Genomic DNA, 16,222 nt, shown 5'->3' with positions numbered 1-16,222 from the left:
CACAAAAAAAGCAAGAATAAATATGGAGGCGGCCATAATCCTTGACTTAGGTGTCTGGTAGCGGCACTCGCACGTCGGCGTTCGTGTGCATAGGTGTATTCCTTGGTTTAACTTTGTGCTACATCGCACTGTGCTCTCAGAGGCCACGTAGAAATAAGCGTTCGGTTGAGATCTGATCCGCCAGGTGCCGCAACGATCACAGCTACTCACTGGAATAATTTTAATTAATTATACGGATAGTTTATTGACCCTCATATTACGTAAACGTACGCTCCGATATCACATGTACCTACATGAACGAGAACCATCGATTTCGTACCGGTTTTACTTTTTACAAGACTTTTTTTCTGAATATTCGGAAGACCGGAAGTGAAAGCTCGACCGGAAGTGCTTGCAAGAGAAACAAGAGTGTCCCTCGTTGTTCATGCCTCAAAAAGTAAGCCCCGTATGACACACATGGTCCTTTATAAAGGTTGCGTGTTCTTATGGGGTCGTGTATAACTTGTGAATATAACGTCTTCATATGAGACCGCGATATGTCGATATGGAGCTTACGGGGTTTTTTTTTTTATCCTTATGGAAGGCTTTTCGAAAGCAGGCCAACACATAAAAGAAAACTCATCGTGCACGTCAAACTCCAGCGTATCTGTGCTTGTCTAGCGATTGCAAAGCTATTTCGGCAGGCTTACACATGCATGCGGTTTTCTTGCGCGACTTCCCCCGTCAGCGGATTCCGCTGCGCGTGCGCACCATGACCTCCCGAGATGCGAGCGGTGAGCGTATAATGTCGCAGTATATAAATGTACTGACGTACTATCGGCGTCAAATGAAACATGAACAGCTGCAAACATTAGAAATGGCATAGTGCACGCCCTCCAGTCGTCACCGTTGACAGGCGCGCAGCACTCCGGTTTGGCAGCACTGCGCGTGTTCATGGTGATGACTGGGAGGCACGCACCATACCATTACTAATGCTTGCCGCGGTTCACTTTTCGTTTGACGCCGACAGTACTTCAAACGGGGGACACAATAAGTAAGAGCCAGAAGAAGCGGGCGACTCGACCAATGCAACTCACAAAGGAAATGAAAGAGCGTAGATAACTTGAAGTACCTTTTTCTAGAACTAGCTGGCCCGTAATCTTATCACTGCCCTGTTATCTTTATAATCTTCCAGGAAAACTTGGTATATAATATTATGGCCGCCGTAAATTCGTACGAAACATAACTGTTGTTAAATACAGTCACAGCCTCACTATAACAAATAATAATAGTTGAGAGGTTTTACATGCCAAAACCACGATATGAATATGAGAGACGCCGTAGTGGTGGGCTCCGGAAGTTCCGACCACCTGGGGTTCTTTAACGTACAGCTTAATCTAGGCACACGGGCCTCTAGCATTTCGCCTCCACCGAAATGCGGCCGTGGTGGCCGGGATTCGATCCCGCGACCATCGGGTCAGCAGTCAAGCACAAGAACCACTAGAACACCCCGTGGATCATCGCTATAGCGGGGTCTTTCGTTACACGCTACATTCGCTATAGGCGTGTATGTTGCTACACGTTGAGAGCGACCAGAAACGTTCCAGATTTATTTTGTTATATGCGATGATGCTGTATCCCCGTTTGTTATACCGAGGTTAGACTGTATGTAGCTTCCCCGATTGACTATGCCTAAAAAAGGTTTGGCCGTGCTCCGAGAAAAAAAGAACATACTCTGTAATAAAACTGGAAGCCGTAGGAATTTCCTGAATGGCTCGTTCTGGATTGGATGTGTCATCTGTTGAAGAATAACGCTTTCGTCGTTTTCAGTGGAACGGCGCTTTGTCTGCGCGTGACAGTATCTACATGTATGCATTAGACGTAATCCATCGACTAGTATGTCGCACGTCTTTCGCTAAGGGTGCTTGGAAGCCACGTGTTCGATGACGTAAAACAATAAGCGTCCAATGGGATAGGTGTTCTCTTCAGAGAGGATAGACGATGCGTCCAACAAGGAGGTCGGCCAACAGGTCCTTCCATGAGGGGAAGCCAAGGGGTTCTGGAAGCAAGTCTACGCTCCCACCGGTCACCTGCGCACACAGCGAAAGAAAAAACAAAAAAGAATTATCCAGTTGCACTCAACGTGAAAGCTGTAGGAAGTGCGGAGCAGTGGTTCACCTGCTTTTCGGCGACGCTGGCGTTCAAACCGCGTGCAGCCTGCGCACTCTACCCTCCTCCTTTCCCTCCTCACCCTCAATCCCTTTCCCATCCTCTTGCTATGCTATGCTATACACGGCCATGCTACGCTTTACCTCACCTTCCCTCCTCCTTACTCTCACCCTTCTCCCTCACTCCCCTTTCCCGCCCCTTGCTATAGTGTACACGGTTATGCTATGCTTTACCTTCCTCCTCACCATCACTTCCCTTGTCTACCCTTAGCTTGCCAAAGTATACCCCACATGGTTTAGTATACAATAGCACACGTTTGTGTAATATACGTGCAAACTCCAAATAAATGTCGTTGCAAGTTCAGCGCTCCTCCTTGTCGTCTCTGTTCGTCCTTGTCTGTTTTCAGTGCCGCAGCATTATGAAACAGAATACACGACGGAAGAATACCGGTGCCGAAGACGTCCCCCCCACTCACTCGCTCGCTCGCTCGCTCGCGTGCGCGCACGCACGCACGCACGCACGCACGCACACACACACACACACACACGCACGCACACACACACACACACACACACACACACACACACACACACACACACACACACACACACACACACACACGCACACACACACAGACCAGATGGCAACGCACCTGCATATAAAGTGCGAACTCCGGCCCGGATGACAAGGCGTCGAAGCGGACGTCTCCTGCAAGATTTAAAAAAAAAGCACTCCAGGGCAGTCTCCATTCGGTTGAATGCACGTTTGCCAGTGCGTGAATAATGTTACTTGTTGATTCCCACTACGTATGCCTCACTTCAACACAGAACTACCTAAAATCATCGGCAAACGCTCTATTAGTGAACGACAAACGCGCTATTGGTGAACGTGATGATCAATAAAATGACAATATTTGCTGGAAAAATGCAAATAAGCCCCTAAAAAACTCGTCAAGCGACTGGAAAATTCTGCAAGCGACTCGGCGAAAAAATAAGCCCAAATCCGCTTAGCGGAACTGGCAACTCTGGTATGGGCATAGGCGTGCGTACAGTGGGAGATTTTGCGCAAAGTCTGCCCCATACCGTTACTAAGTCGGAGAAGTATCGTCATTGTTTAAAGAGCAGGGTTACGGCCACGCAGGTCTTTCGCGGTAATGGCGGCCGAAGGTCCCTGTAGTTGCATTATAAGAACTGCTTACTTCCCAGAAAGCCAAACTAGCCACGGTGGTGTAGTGGCTATGGTACTCGACTGCTGACCTGAAGGTCGCGGGATCGAATCCCGGCCGCGGCGGCCGCATTTCGATGTAGGCGAAAATGTCTGAGGCCCGTGTACTTAGGCGAACGTTAAAGAACACTAGATGGCCAAAATTTACGGAGCCCTCCACACGGCGCCCCTCATAACCATATCGTGGTTTTGGGACGTTAAACCCCAACAATTATTATTATCATTCCAGAAAGCCGGTGGCCAAGGGCAAACCGTTGTGAGAAGCATGTCATGGACTCATTTTCATTTTTCATCCAATCTGTGAGGTGAGGGGGGAAGCAGGGGCGTAGCCAAGGTGGGGCGGTTTGGCGGGGGGGGGGGGGGGGTTAAAACTCTCCTCGAAAATTTTCAATTTTGCTAGCGTATATATACACGCACACATACAAACGCACGCACGAACATACACAAAGTATGGTTGAACCCCCCCCCCCCCCCCGAAAAAAATTTCTGGCTACGCCCCTAGGGGGGAGGGCTGTGATCATACCTCGCCCCCCCCCCCTTAATGGTGAACCCTGCGCACGCCTATGAGTATACGTCGGGCTATTCGGTATCGAATCATCATGAGCGCGTAAGCCTGTTTTCGTGTTGCAATCGGTTTCGACCGCAATTCGGCGACGCAAGCAGGCGCGTAACTCACCCACGATGGGTCGTCCGGTGACAGTTCTCGCCGCCAGTGTGTAGAAAGGCAACGAGTCCCACACGAGCACCGCCCGGCTCAGCAATCCTTGCACGCACAGGACGACCAACCGGAGCTGCTTCCCAGAAAGGAACGAAGGAAGGTAAAAAATTCAATGCAGTTCCACCCCAAGCGAAAGCTGTACGAACTACAGAGCACTGATTCGCCTGTGGTTCCCTTGTGTTTATCCGCCATCTTCTGTTATTTTATGCTCTTTTCTGTTGTTTTCATGTGATTATGTGATATTTTCTTTCGTTTCCTGTTCTTTTCTTGTGATTATCTGATTTGTTTTGAGATTATCAATTCTATGTTCTATGGTCTATATACTTTCTACTGTTTTTCTACTCTTTGCTACTCCGAACGCGGTGCGTCTAGCTCTCGACGCTGGCGTTTCGCTGACTCGGACACACGAATTAGCCTTTCGGCAACGCTGGCAATCAGACAGGAGCGCACACTGGCGTTCCAAATGTGCAACCAGCTCGGCTTATGCGTATCAAATGTGGGACCTGCGTGACGCCAACGCCAGATACGAGACCGCCTGACAACAACGCGAGACATATGAGGCAACGACAGGGCGGTCCCTTAAACTGCTCCACATTTAAAAAGGCTGCATGGAGTAGAGGCTCTACCAACGTCTGCCAGCACTTGCCCTCCCTTTATCTCGGAAACATGCTCTTTCGGGTTGGTGCTCGCTTAGAGGTTGCGGCGGTTCTCGCCGTCTGGCCCAATGACGGAATGCAGCACTGCCTTACAGCTCAAAAAGCAATTATTAGCACGAGAAACGATCAAAAGTTAATCTAACAGCTCAAAGTCCCCGCAGCCACCACACATGCCATCAATCGTTCAGCCTTCGCCGCGCCGGCCGTCCACCACACGCGTGCACACACTCCGCCAGTCCGTCGCCAATTCCCCGCGCATCGCGTTGGCTGGCGTCTTTGTAAGGGATCTGTAGGACGCGCGCACCCTTACTGCGCAGCACGTGTAGTTATCGGGTGGCGATGCGCGCGATTCCCACAAGGTCAAGTTGTTTAGCTCCGTTAATGTAGACGCGAGGTAATTTCCCGAATAAGAGATCGTTGGTCCCGATGAAAGCAACCTATCAAGATGAGTGTTGATGACTCGATGTCCAATAAAATTTACGAAGACTCTGAGGTTTCCTGTAGAAACCAGTGACACAAGACACAGTAAACAGTATCTGTCCTGAAAAAAAAAAAAATGCCGCATTAAGCTCGTATAGGACCTTGGAGGAAAGCGTTCCCGTTCCTTCACTGAACGCTGACGGTTTACCCTGCCCCTACCAAGAAGGCGGGACAAATATGCTGCCCCACTACTGTGAGACCTGAGGACGTGCGCAGCGCGGGCACCCAGCGATTCCCGTTCGAAGAGTTCCCGCTGCTCCGTTTACCAAATCGTTGATGACGATGACGTCAATGTTTGCGGTAAATATGTACGGTTTACCCAGCACGAGTAGAATCTTGTTAGGGAGATTCACAAACTCAGTGTGCCACATACGCGCTACTTTGTGCTGCGCTTTATCGACGACTTCCTGCTTGTTACCGCAGTTGAGATACGTGTCGTTTGCAGGGAGTTCCTTCAGGTCAACGTTACTAGAACAAACTCAGTTTAAAAGCTCCGCCGGAGAGGCGGTCCGCGTGGCGGTCGTGAGAACTAGTGGCGCTGCAGTCACGTCTAGCTCCCGCCCCGCGGCTGGCGCTTGTTGTGATCGGCGCCGCCGATCGCGATGTACGAGCGCACGTGGGTTACAGCGTCGTCTGCACTTTGTTAGCTCGTCATTTTTGCGACTGTTCTTGTCCAGGCTTAGCGTCTTGTACAGACACGTGCCTGATGTAGGAAGCGTATAGAGGGCGAACAGATTCACGGTATGCCGACTTGCTTTGCGCCGGGCTGCAAGAGCGGCTACCGCAACGACGACTCCGCTTCACGACACTTCTTCGGACCTCCAAAAGACCCTACGCCATTCAAGCTTTGCATCGCAAAGATAGAAAGCTTACTGCGAAATGCAAGATCTGTGACGTTCAGTTTGAGAGTGACGACATTGTAAAGCACTATCGTCGTGTCGTTGCGGGACAAGAAGTTTTTATCCCGTGTGGAAAGTGGGAACTCGCGCCAGGTGCCGTGCCGCGCTTGTTCCCAGCACTTCCACCCCACATTTCAAATCCAAAATGTTGGGGGTGGGGGTTTAGGCGCAAATCCCCCCCAAAACGCACGGCGTCCCGTGAAAGCCCAGTGCCCAATTTGGAGGAGCCGTCAGAAATAGAACAGCAAAACGAAAGGCAGGCGATTACTTATATGCGCTACCGAGACTGAGAGTTGCATCACACTGACATTCGATCAGTTGTCAGCTGTCGCTATGCCTTCAAAGCAGTGGATTTTCGAGAGATTTTACGACGAGGTATTGAACAAGATGTGCGGAACATTTTACACTCGCCGTCTCGGGAACGGGCTGCTCAGCGCAAAAATTTGACACGGTACACATAGAAAAGACGAGGACCAGCGCTGGTCCTCGTCTTTTCTATGTGTACCGTGTCAAATGTTTTGCGATGAGCAATTTAATAATAGAATACCAACTAGCCCAATCCCACACTTTGCTTCGGGAACGGAGACTTACTTGTGCAAAAAATAATTGTAGTTGACGAGCAGTTTAACTGCGTAGTGAACGGCTACAGCACGAAACGCAAACGGCTGTCGTACAGTGTAAGAAGTGCTGCGGGCATGGAACATCTGCTCGGTGAAGTTGAAAAACTGAAGTTGAATGCTGAAGACTCTTCTAGCGACAGAGTAGGCGCGAATAACTGCTCGGTGCTCACATCACGGCCGATCTGTTCGAATTGTTTAAGGCACCGTAGTAGGATGCGACGTAGAAAGACGAGACACCGAAAATACAACTGTCCGCTGAAAAAAATTGCTCAGAGACGACATCTATTCGATGTAATCGCACACTGAGATTTCATTTACCGAGTTCTCGTAAAATTTTCCGATTTTGGGTCAGTATCCCTTTAACCGTCGCGAAAACGTGTCTTGTAAACATTGCAAAGCATTGGTGATGCTTTTCGAGGAAGTTTTTTTTTCAATAACTTGTAGAAACATGAGTACTGTTTTTCTAGAACGTTTTTGTATCTCGAGTAAGTACGCTTCTTTGTACAGGCTTTTACGAACGTGTTGGGTTTTTCTTGGTCTAGATAAGACGGCAGCGGCTAAAATTGTGGTGGTAGTTATACAAATTACGCTGAAAACCCTCATTCGCTTAGCAACACCTATGCTTGGAAGTTAAGCGCAATGTAGACAGCTCAAATATTGTCACAGGGTCGTGACGTCGACGAAGGCAGCAGTCAGCAGGTCCGAGATGAAGCTCTTTATTTGGCAGAACTTGTGGCCGGGAAACTGAAAGTCAAACTACAACAATACACTGATAGCGGCGAACAGAGCGTCGACCGTCGATCAACTGACAAGCGGTCAAGCGCATCGGCTTTTATACAGGCGCTATCGAACTTTCCAGCGATATCGCTGGTGGCGGCGTTATCTCTCCACAAAGCTGGAACATTCGCGTGCAGCACGCAATCTTACCAAAACGATCTACTACAATCGCGAAGCTTCTCGAACACTGCTTCGCGGACAGCCTCGAGCGTTGATAAGCGTCCTTGCTGGTCAAACCCGAATACAGCAAAATAAAACAAGAAGTGGGCGTGGCAATATAGACCGAACATCGATTCTTAGCCAATCAATGAACAACGCACGCGGGCCAATGCATACAGACGACCTAATGCATATCCACCTAAGTAACCACCTAACTAGTACAATAATAAAGTTGCCGCGCAGTTGCCGCGAGCAACTGCGCGGCGGACCGCAGCGTTATGCCGTGGCAGCAGACGACGCGCCGATAGTGGCGCAAGACGGAACTGCAGCGCCGCTAGTTCTCGCGACCGCCGTTCGGACCACCCTCCTCCGCTGGCGGAGATACGGAGCTTTGAAACTGAGTTTGTTCTAGTAACGTTGCTTCAGGTTGTTTCCCGCTTCAGATCTAGTGACGAATTCGCCGAAGAAGCGCCGGTGGGGGGAGGGGGGGGGGGAGCAATCGCGCGCTTGGCGAAGCGGTGGCGCCCTCTCTCGTGCAGTGCGGGATTCGGTCGCATGCTTCCAAAACGTTTTTAGCAATTTTACGTTAATTAGCGCGATTAATTCTTGGTTATTTCTTATTATTTCTTGGTTATATTATTTTAGACCTTGTTCGTTTACGTTAACCCGGATTTGAGCATTGCCAGCCTTGTTTTAGGTCTGTATTGACCATAGGCGTGCGCAGGGCTCCCCTTCAGGAGGGGGGGGGGGGAGGGGCGAAGGCGGGCGATGGTTCATCGCAGCGCCCCCCTCACTATTAAGTCAATGCATGGGGCAGACTTTGCACCCCCCCCCCCCTCTTAGGTGACTAGGGGGGGAGGCGGTCGCCCTCCTCCCCCCTGATTGTGAGCGTGATCTCACCACACGAGTTCCAAGGACGGACGACAAGCGGGCCCCTAAAGTGCTACGCTCTTCAAAGGTGTACAGTGGCAGGAAATGGACTGACCGCCATGAAGACGACGTAGTAGACGGCCACGGTGGGGAAGAGGAAGAAGAGGACGCCGAACAGCAGCGTGCCCACGAACATCTGGTCCACGTCGTAGCGGTGAGAGTCGACGCGCCTGCGCAGTGGGTTCCACTTGCGCCCGCGGAACAGTCGCCACAGGGCTCCTAGGGCGCGCACCCAGCCCTGGTAGAGGCGGCAGGCGTAGCCGTAGAAGCAGTACATGTGCACCGTGGCAAGGGCGAGCAGGTCCGAGGCCAGGGCCAGGTGCAGGGTCAGGCTGCCCGGCCAGAGGCTGAACAGAGCACCGACCCAGGGATCCACGACGCCCACGTAGGCTGCGAGACGGCGATATGTCGACCACATCTCAGGTTAACACCTCATTAGTATGCAAGCCGTCGAAACGTTTAATCTACTTCCCGAGGGAAACGTCTCTTATAGATATGAAGTCTTATCATGGTGTCGATAAACAAAATAACAGTTTTCCATATTCAGTATATTAAGCATCAGCTTCCATGAGGTCTTCAATACAATGAGGTGTTCACCCTAGATGTCGACGACCGTGTACATAGCGTTAAAGCCTATGCACACTACTAATACAGAGTCACGAGGCATATGGGGTTTGGAAGGTTTGACGCTTGGGCAAGTTGGTGTGGATTCGTTTCTAAGTGTTAACAGCGCATAGAAGGTTCGAAAATGGACAAGACAAACTAGACGCAAAGAGCGCTGTGTTTCAGTGTTCCCTCTCACATTGCTCACGACTGCACTTAGATTTTGGTCAGCGTGTTCGACTTGAAACCGCATAACCTGTGACGGGAATGTCAAGTAAAGGTTCCCGCCGTGGCTGTTAAAGTGATCGTATAAGAGAGAGCAGGAGGACACTCACTCTTCCACAGGCTTATGTGGTAGAGAAAGAAGCGTCCCAGCGCGTTGTTGAGCGCAGTGTTCAGCTTCAGTCCAGCAGGGGCGCCCATCAGCCACTGGATAAGCGTCTGCAGGTGCTGGACTACAGTCTGCAAGACGAAAAGGCCGGCGGTAGCGTTGTCATGCGCGGTAGCATTGTGTAGCGCGTGCGTTTGCGCACGCGACAGTGAAGGTGATGGACACCAGACGGACTATAGATAGCGATAAAGGGCGAGACAGACGGTACGATTTTCCATGCGATGCGACGTCCGATGCGGCGGTGGGGAAACCGGAATGGTGACCTTTCATAGCATCGGACAGTCACCATTCCGGCTGCCGCACCGCCGCGCCGGCCGTTGCATAGCATGGAAAGTCGTACCGTCTGTACGGTACGTCTGTAGGGGGGGGGGGGGACAGCTGCCCCCTCTAAGATTTCCGCCTGCGCCTCCTTTTCCTTCCCCAAGAGCAAGCATGTACAAAAGACAGCGCATAAGTTCCCATTCTTCCTGCCATCCTTGAAGGAACTCTTGTCGTGGGTGCCCGGAGCTCAAGGAAAAAGATACTGGCCCCGCCCCCTCCTTGTCCCCACAAGAGCAAACGTAGTCAAAACACAACGCATAAGTTGCCCGCATCCGCCCCCCCCACCTTCCGAAACAAATGGAACTCGTTTGTCCTGAGGCCCTGAGTGCCCCCACCCCCTCTAAGTAAAAAAAGAATCCTGGCGCCGCCTCTGAGCATAAACAGACGATCGACACTGACCACTGTGTGTACAGATTTAAGTGAACACCAGATGGTCAAAAATTTTCCGGAGCCCTCCACTACGGCGTCCCTCGTAATCATATCGTGGTTTTGGGACGTACAACCCCAACAATTATTATTATTACACTGACCTCTGTCCACTCGAGCGACGCCCAGGGCACTTCCTCGGAGAAGCCGTTGTCCCAGTGCACCACCCAGGCGATGCAGGCGCCCAGCAGGCAGTCGAGAAGAACGCTGCACATCCTGTTCTTGCAGCTGCGCATCCGCCAGTCGGGTAGCGCACGTCGTCAGTTTTCTACGCTGTGTTCCAACTAATTCGGGTCAAGACACGTTGTGTCGTTCAAAGAAAGCGAGTTTTCACAGCCGTGCTGCCTACAGTGCTCAAAAAAGTCCTTTGAAGACGGCTTCGACATATCGCACAAAACTGCTTTTATCCTCTCATTTCTTTTCATCGTTCAGATGCGCACGCTGCAAACAAGGAGGAGGCTAACATTTCTTCAGCATGGTGGAAAGTTGATTTTGATTCATGGCGTCAAAAGGCGCGAAAAAGACAACGGATACAGATGGCCCCGGAGGCGTCAATTTGCCTCAGCCAACCCTCGCCTAATCTGCAAGAAGCTGAAGTAGTGTCCCTTTTCGAATGGCGCATGAAGTGATCACGCATTGCCTGGCTTTTAGATTGCTTTTGTCATCTTTTATTCGGTAAGTGTTATAAGTCCTGTGTGTTTGCTTGCGTGTGTTTGCAATGTACTGTTATAAATAAGTCCTGTGTGTTTGCTTTCCGTGGCTCTGCTCTTTTGCGCTGTTTAACTTCAGTATGAATAACCGACTAGCCCTGCAGTCAGCTACTTTATTCAGTTATAAATAAGTGTTTTCCTAAATAAAATATGTCAGCTTCGTCTTATTAGTGGCACGAGCGTCGAGTGACACTCTCGCTTCTCTTCCAAGCACTTCCGGTCGAGCACTCACTTCCGCTTTTCCGAATATTTAGAAAAATCCTTTAAAAAATCGATCGTTCTGGTCCAAGTTAAGTGTTATATTGGATACATATGTGATATCGGAGCACAAGTTTACCTAGCATAAAGGCCAATACATATATGTATCCAATATATGACTTTGGCTTAGGCACGCCCTAATATATACAACAAGGCAAGTACGTGCTACTGCCACTACTAGGCACTGAAGTCAAGGACTAGAATCACCTTCAGCATTCTTTTTTTGAAATTTTTATTCTGTGTCGTTGACTTTTTCGCGCCTTTCTGCGTCCAGTGAAGTTTCTCGTCTCCTGTCAAATTTCTTGACAACGCACTTATTAAACTGCAAGCTTACGCCGGTCAAGTGCCCCCATAGCGCACACACGAAGCAAGCGGAACGGTTTACCGAAGAGTGATGCGACCATGCGTTCGCACGCTGTCGGCGACTGCAGCGAAGTCATCGAGTCGCTTGCAGATCAGTGCGCCCGTGGACGTCGCCTGGGCACACGTCGACAGCATCGACGTCGTCCTGTAAGTGACATTCAGCAACATTAATCAAAACAAGCGGATATAATGAAGCCAAGGAGGGTGTAGGGGACGTTAATTGCACTGTTTTAACTGCATTGTGGTATAGATGTGAAGAAAGTAAAGTGCACGAAAAGACAACTTGCCGCCGGCAGGGAATCGAACCTGCAACCTCCGGATAACGCGCCCGATGCTCTACCAACTGAGATAGTCTTTTAGTCCACTTCACTTCCTTCACGTTTATGTCATAATTACTACAATAACCTTAAAACAGTACAATTAAAGGGACACTAAACAGCAAGACGATTTTTCTCGTATTAGTAAACTACCCTTTCAAGATACCAAAAACACCACGCTTGCTGCGATAAGACGCTTAGTAAGCGAGAAATCGCGCAAAAAGAAAATGTGGGTGGCGACGCCACCTTGAAGTTTCCGCACTATTCAACGTGACGTCACATTTTTTTGACAGCGCCTACAAGGGCCTATACGTAGTTCCTAAACGGTAAAAATGAAGTACACTGTCCTCTGAGGGGGCCATAGAGTTAACACACCAAGTTTCAGAAAATTTTGTTGAACCAATGAGGCCAAAATACGATAAATACACTTTGAAATCCGTGACGTCCCGCGTGGAAATTTTGGCGCGAGATTTAAAAATGAAACTTAACTTCATTTTCTCCTTTAGTAATAGACGTATGATGGTGAAATTAACGACATTATAGTTCTCAAAGTACAACTTATAGATCTAAACCGATTCATCGTTTCTCTTTAGTGTCCCTTTAACGTCCCCTATAGATTCAGTGGCTTCATCGTCAGGTTGGTTTTCATTAAAGTTGTATCAAACAAAGAAACGAGCTCGTAAAATTCCCTTCTTTCGTTCATTCAGCAGCATTTGTTATTTCATCTAAATGGTAGCAATCTGGGACAACAGGGGACGGAGAGGTCGTTGAAACGTGCACAGAGGGCACGAAGCAAGGTCATACAGGATGCGAAACTCCCGTCAACGCGGGCAAACTGATAACCGATAACGTCACAGATACAGCATGCATAAACCAACGGAGGCGCATGCAGTAGCGGCGCCATGCGGCACTCAAAAAGAAAAGAAAAATAATCCCGACGCGGCCGAACGGGCACCCTCTGAGATGTTCGGCGCGCCACATCTTGCAGCTCACACCGAGGTTGGTTCTAAACGTTCCGGTTTTCTGCGTCACTTCCGGCGGCGCTCTCCAAAGTTTCGGTATCAAAAACAAATTTTTGCAAGTCTTTTCAGCACTATCCCGCTTATATTTTAACCGTACAAGCATAAGCCTCCTTACCACCCTATCAGAAACTACTAGCTTTTCAAGTGGTACAAAATTCTGTTGCTTCTAAGTTTTGTCGTTCTTGGGGTTACCACGTCTTCTCTCAAGAAAAAAAAAAAGTCTGTGTGGTTTTGTGCAAGGACGATAAAGAATTTATAGAAATAAATTCGTTCAAATACGACAGGAAGTCGAGCTAACACTATAAGATACACACTCACTAGTCAATTATCAACTGCAGTGTATCTGACTAACGCGCAATCACACACGTAAGCATCTCCTTAAAGGGACACTAAAATGAAACAATAAATTAGTTTAACTGATAAATTAGACTTTGGAAAAAAAAAAAGACTAGTGTGGTCAATTTCACCACAATAGGTTTATCAATAGATGAGAAAATCAACGTCAAACGTTTCACATTCAAACTTCCAGTCTAAATCTCCGATGCTGACGTCACGGATTTCAAAGTATTCTTTCGTATTTTGGACACGTTGGCTCAACGAAACTTCCTGAAACTTGGTACGATAAATTTCTGGCCACCATCAGAAGATAAAGTACAGCACTTTTACCGATTACGAACTACGTAGGCCCTAGTACTCTATCAAAATCTATGACGTCACGCCGACTAGTGCGGGAATTTCAAGATGGCGTCGCCACCCGCATTTTTTTTTTTCGCGCGTTTTCTCGCTTACCTAGCGTCTTCCCGCAGCAAGCGTGGTGTACTTGGTATCGTGAAATAGTGATTTATTAATACGAAAAAAATCGTTTAGTGTCCCTTTAAAAGAAGACGCATAGGAAAGCTGGCGCGCGTAGTGAGGCAACGTACCCGAATGCTCTGCAGCGCGCATAGCCAGTGGCGCGTAAATCTCCGAGATTTTTTGTTGCACTGTGATCAGAGTCTGGGCAGTAATTCAAATCTGTTAAGGGAAATTCGACGCAATAAATCACACGACGTTGTTTTCCGTTGCGGTACGAGCACTCGAAGGGAGCTTTCATGCAGTGCTAGCAAGCCATGTGGCAAAATGACATGTTGGATAATAATAATTCTTCGGCGTGTTACGTCCCAGAATCACAATATGATTATGAGGGGCGCCGTAGTGGAGGGCTCCGGTAATTTCGACCACTTGTGGTTCTTTAACGTGCACCTAAATCAAAGCACACGGGCTTCTAGCATTTCGCGCCTCGATCGAAATGCGGCCGCCGCGGCCGGGATTCGATCCCGCGACCTTCGGGTCAGCAGTCGAGCACGATAACCACCGCCACGGCGGGTATGAGATATTCGAGAATGGGCTCACTTCCCTATGATTCTGCGGCCTCCGTACGAAGTGAAGAACGACCAAAGTGGCGATTCTGAAATCCGTCCTTTAACTACATAGCTCGCTAGCGATGCAGAAAAGCTTTCTTGAGGGGTGATTTTACCGCGACAACGCCGGTAAAAATAAATAAATAAATAAATAAATAAATAAATAAATAAATAAATAAATAAATAAATAAATAAATGAAAAAAGACCGCTTCATCACTTTAAGTATAACTTTTCTTTGTGGCTGCTGTTATATGAAACGTGTTTCGCAGTTTTAAGGGACTGGTGTAGAGTTACAAATGTCGCAGTTTTTCTTTCTGTCGCCCTCGATTGTGCCAGGTGTTCAAAAAAAAAAAAAAAACAAAAAAACACCTGACACAATCGTAAAAGAGGGGGAGGATATGACACAAGCATAATGTAACCTGTGAAACAAGTAACAACCGCAGCACAAGATATTCATGATGTAAAATGTTTCGCTTCATTGCGGAAGAACATAAAATTAAATACCCCGAGGCTACCTGAATATTACGAAGGAAAAAAAAAAAAAAAGCGGTCGGTATCACTTAAGTGATGTATGATATCCAATATGCATACATAATTATTCGAAGTAGTCTCGTTTTTTTTTTTCATATATTAGCTCTTACAAGCTCAAACAGTAGCACTCAATAATTGGCGTATAGTATTTTCTTTTTCGAGTTCTTACGTTATAATTTATCCATGGATTATATCTCATGGACGGTTGTAACCAAGAAATTACGGTATTTTCGTTCGCTGCCTCGACTGCCTGGCGTCATTTTTCTCAAAAGACGTCCGTCTTTTTGTTGTTTCTTTTTTTCCTCTACCAAAATGTGCGCATAATTCTGCGTGTGATCTATATGTGCGTGCGCTCGCTATCGAACGTCGTGTAGCAACGTGTCTAATTGTGGCCGGTATGCTTGCAGTATCGAACGCTCAACTGGCACATTATTCTCATCGAACGCCGAAGAAAGAGAGCAAGTGCACCGCTTACCGGGTCGGTAGCTTGCGCTTGATCGCCGTCTTCGCTGCCTGTATCAACGAACCGGCGCAGATCGCTGGCTGCCACAGGAAAGATATCTCCTCCGCGTCGGCACTGGCGTACAAGACATCGGCACAGCCGACTACGACGCAGCCGACTACGACGCCTTCGGGTAGACGGAACCCCTGACACTTCAGCAACCAGCCCACCAATGCATTAACGCCGCTCTCGCGAAAGCTAGGAGTGCTTTCCAAGGCGTGGGCGTCATATAGCACGACCATCGTCCTCGTCGAGGGCTGCCTCACGAAGGACTGCACGACGTTCCCGTAGTCGTCGACCTGGATGCAGAAGTCGAGCGTCTCCTTGGCGTGCGCCACTAAGACTACGTGGTCCTCGCCTCTCGTGAGGAGCCCTACGAAGCACGATTCGCCGCACGGCGCTAGGCAGTACCTGAAATCGTCCACCGTCGCTTTGGTCGCCTTGGAAGCGGGAAGCAGGAGAGACGCCGTGCAAGCGATATTGGTCTTCGCATTGTCAGCGCATCCCAAGAGTACGCCCGTGCCCTGGCACAGTTGCACGGGTAGGAAAATATTCGCGAAGCCGTTTGTCATTTTCGAAGGGAGGAGTCTTCACGGGCAGTTTCGATTTCGCGTAACCGCCATCTTGCGTGTTTTGAAGCTGCCCCTGTTGCCAGGACTAACTACTCGTAGGGCTCAAATACGGCTAAGGGGGCATCTAAACTCGCTACGAGGATCCTCTAACCTAACAAGTACACGCGGCATCTTTTGTTGCCAGAGTTTTATTT

The 16,222-nt window shown here is 48.9% G+C and overlaps 1 protein-coding gene across 1 annotated transcript; it reads right to left on the bottom strand.

The window, feature by feature from the left end:
* On the bottom strand, positions 1 to 16,144 carry LOC119400375 (phosphatidylinositol N-acetylglucosaminyltransferase subunit Q). The gene is made up of 8 exons (XM_037667393.2): positions 15,430 to 16,144; positions 11,706 to 11,828; positions 10,457 to 10,580; positions 9,550 to 9,676; positions 8,667 to 9,001; positions 4,049 to 4,163; positions 2,801 to 2,856; positions 1 to 2,069 (listed from the first exon to the last, which is right to left on the bottom strand). Exons 1-8 carry the CDS (start codon positions 16,026 to 16,028, stop codon positions 1,965 to 1,967), a joined length of 1,584 nt encoding a protein of 527 aa, XP_037523321.1. The 5' UTR covers positions 16,029 to 16,144; the 3' UTR covers positions 1 to 1,964.
* Positions 16,145 to 16,222: the final 78 nt, after the last annotated feature.

The sequence above is a fragment of the Rhipicephalus sanguineus genome, chromosome 7 (genome assembly GCF_013339695.2).
Source record: "Rhipicephalus sanguineus isolate Rsan-2018 chromosome 7, BIME_Rsan_1.4, whole genome shotgun sequence".
NCBI classification, from domain to species: Eukaryota; Metazoa; Arthropoda; class Arachnida; order Ixodida; family Ixodidae; genus Rhipicephalus; species Rhipicephalus sanguineus.
Note: the sequence above shows the minus strand (reverse complement) of the source record. Positions and strands in the feature narration are given on the sequence as shown.

Excerpts from the sequence above, each read along its gene's own strand:
- LOC119400375 (XM_037667393.2), bottom strand. The coding sequence starts at position 16,028 with ATGACAAACGGCTTCGCGAATATTTTCCTACCCGTGCAACTGTGCCAG. Across the intron at positions 9,002-9,549 it reads CCACATAAGCCTGTGGAAGA|CCTACGTGGGCGTCGTGGAT; the intron begins GTGAGTGTCCTC and ends GCCGTCTCGCAG. Across the intron at positions 2,857-4,048 it reads CACCGGACGACCCATCGTGG|GAGACGTCCGCTTCGACGCC; the intron begins GTGAGTTACGCG and ends TAAATCTTGCAG.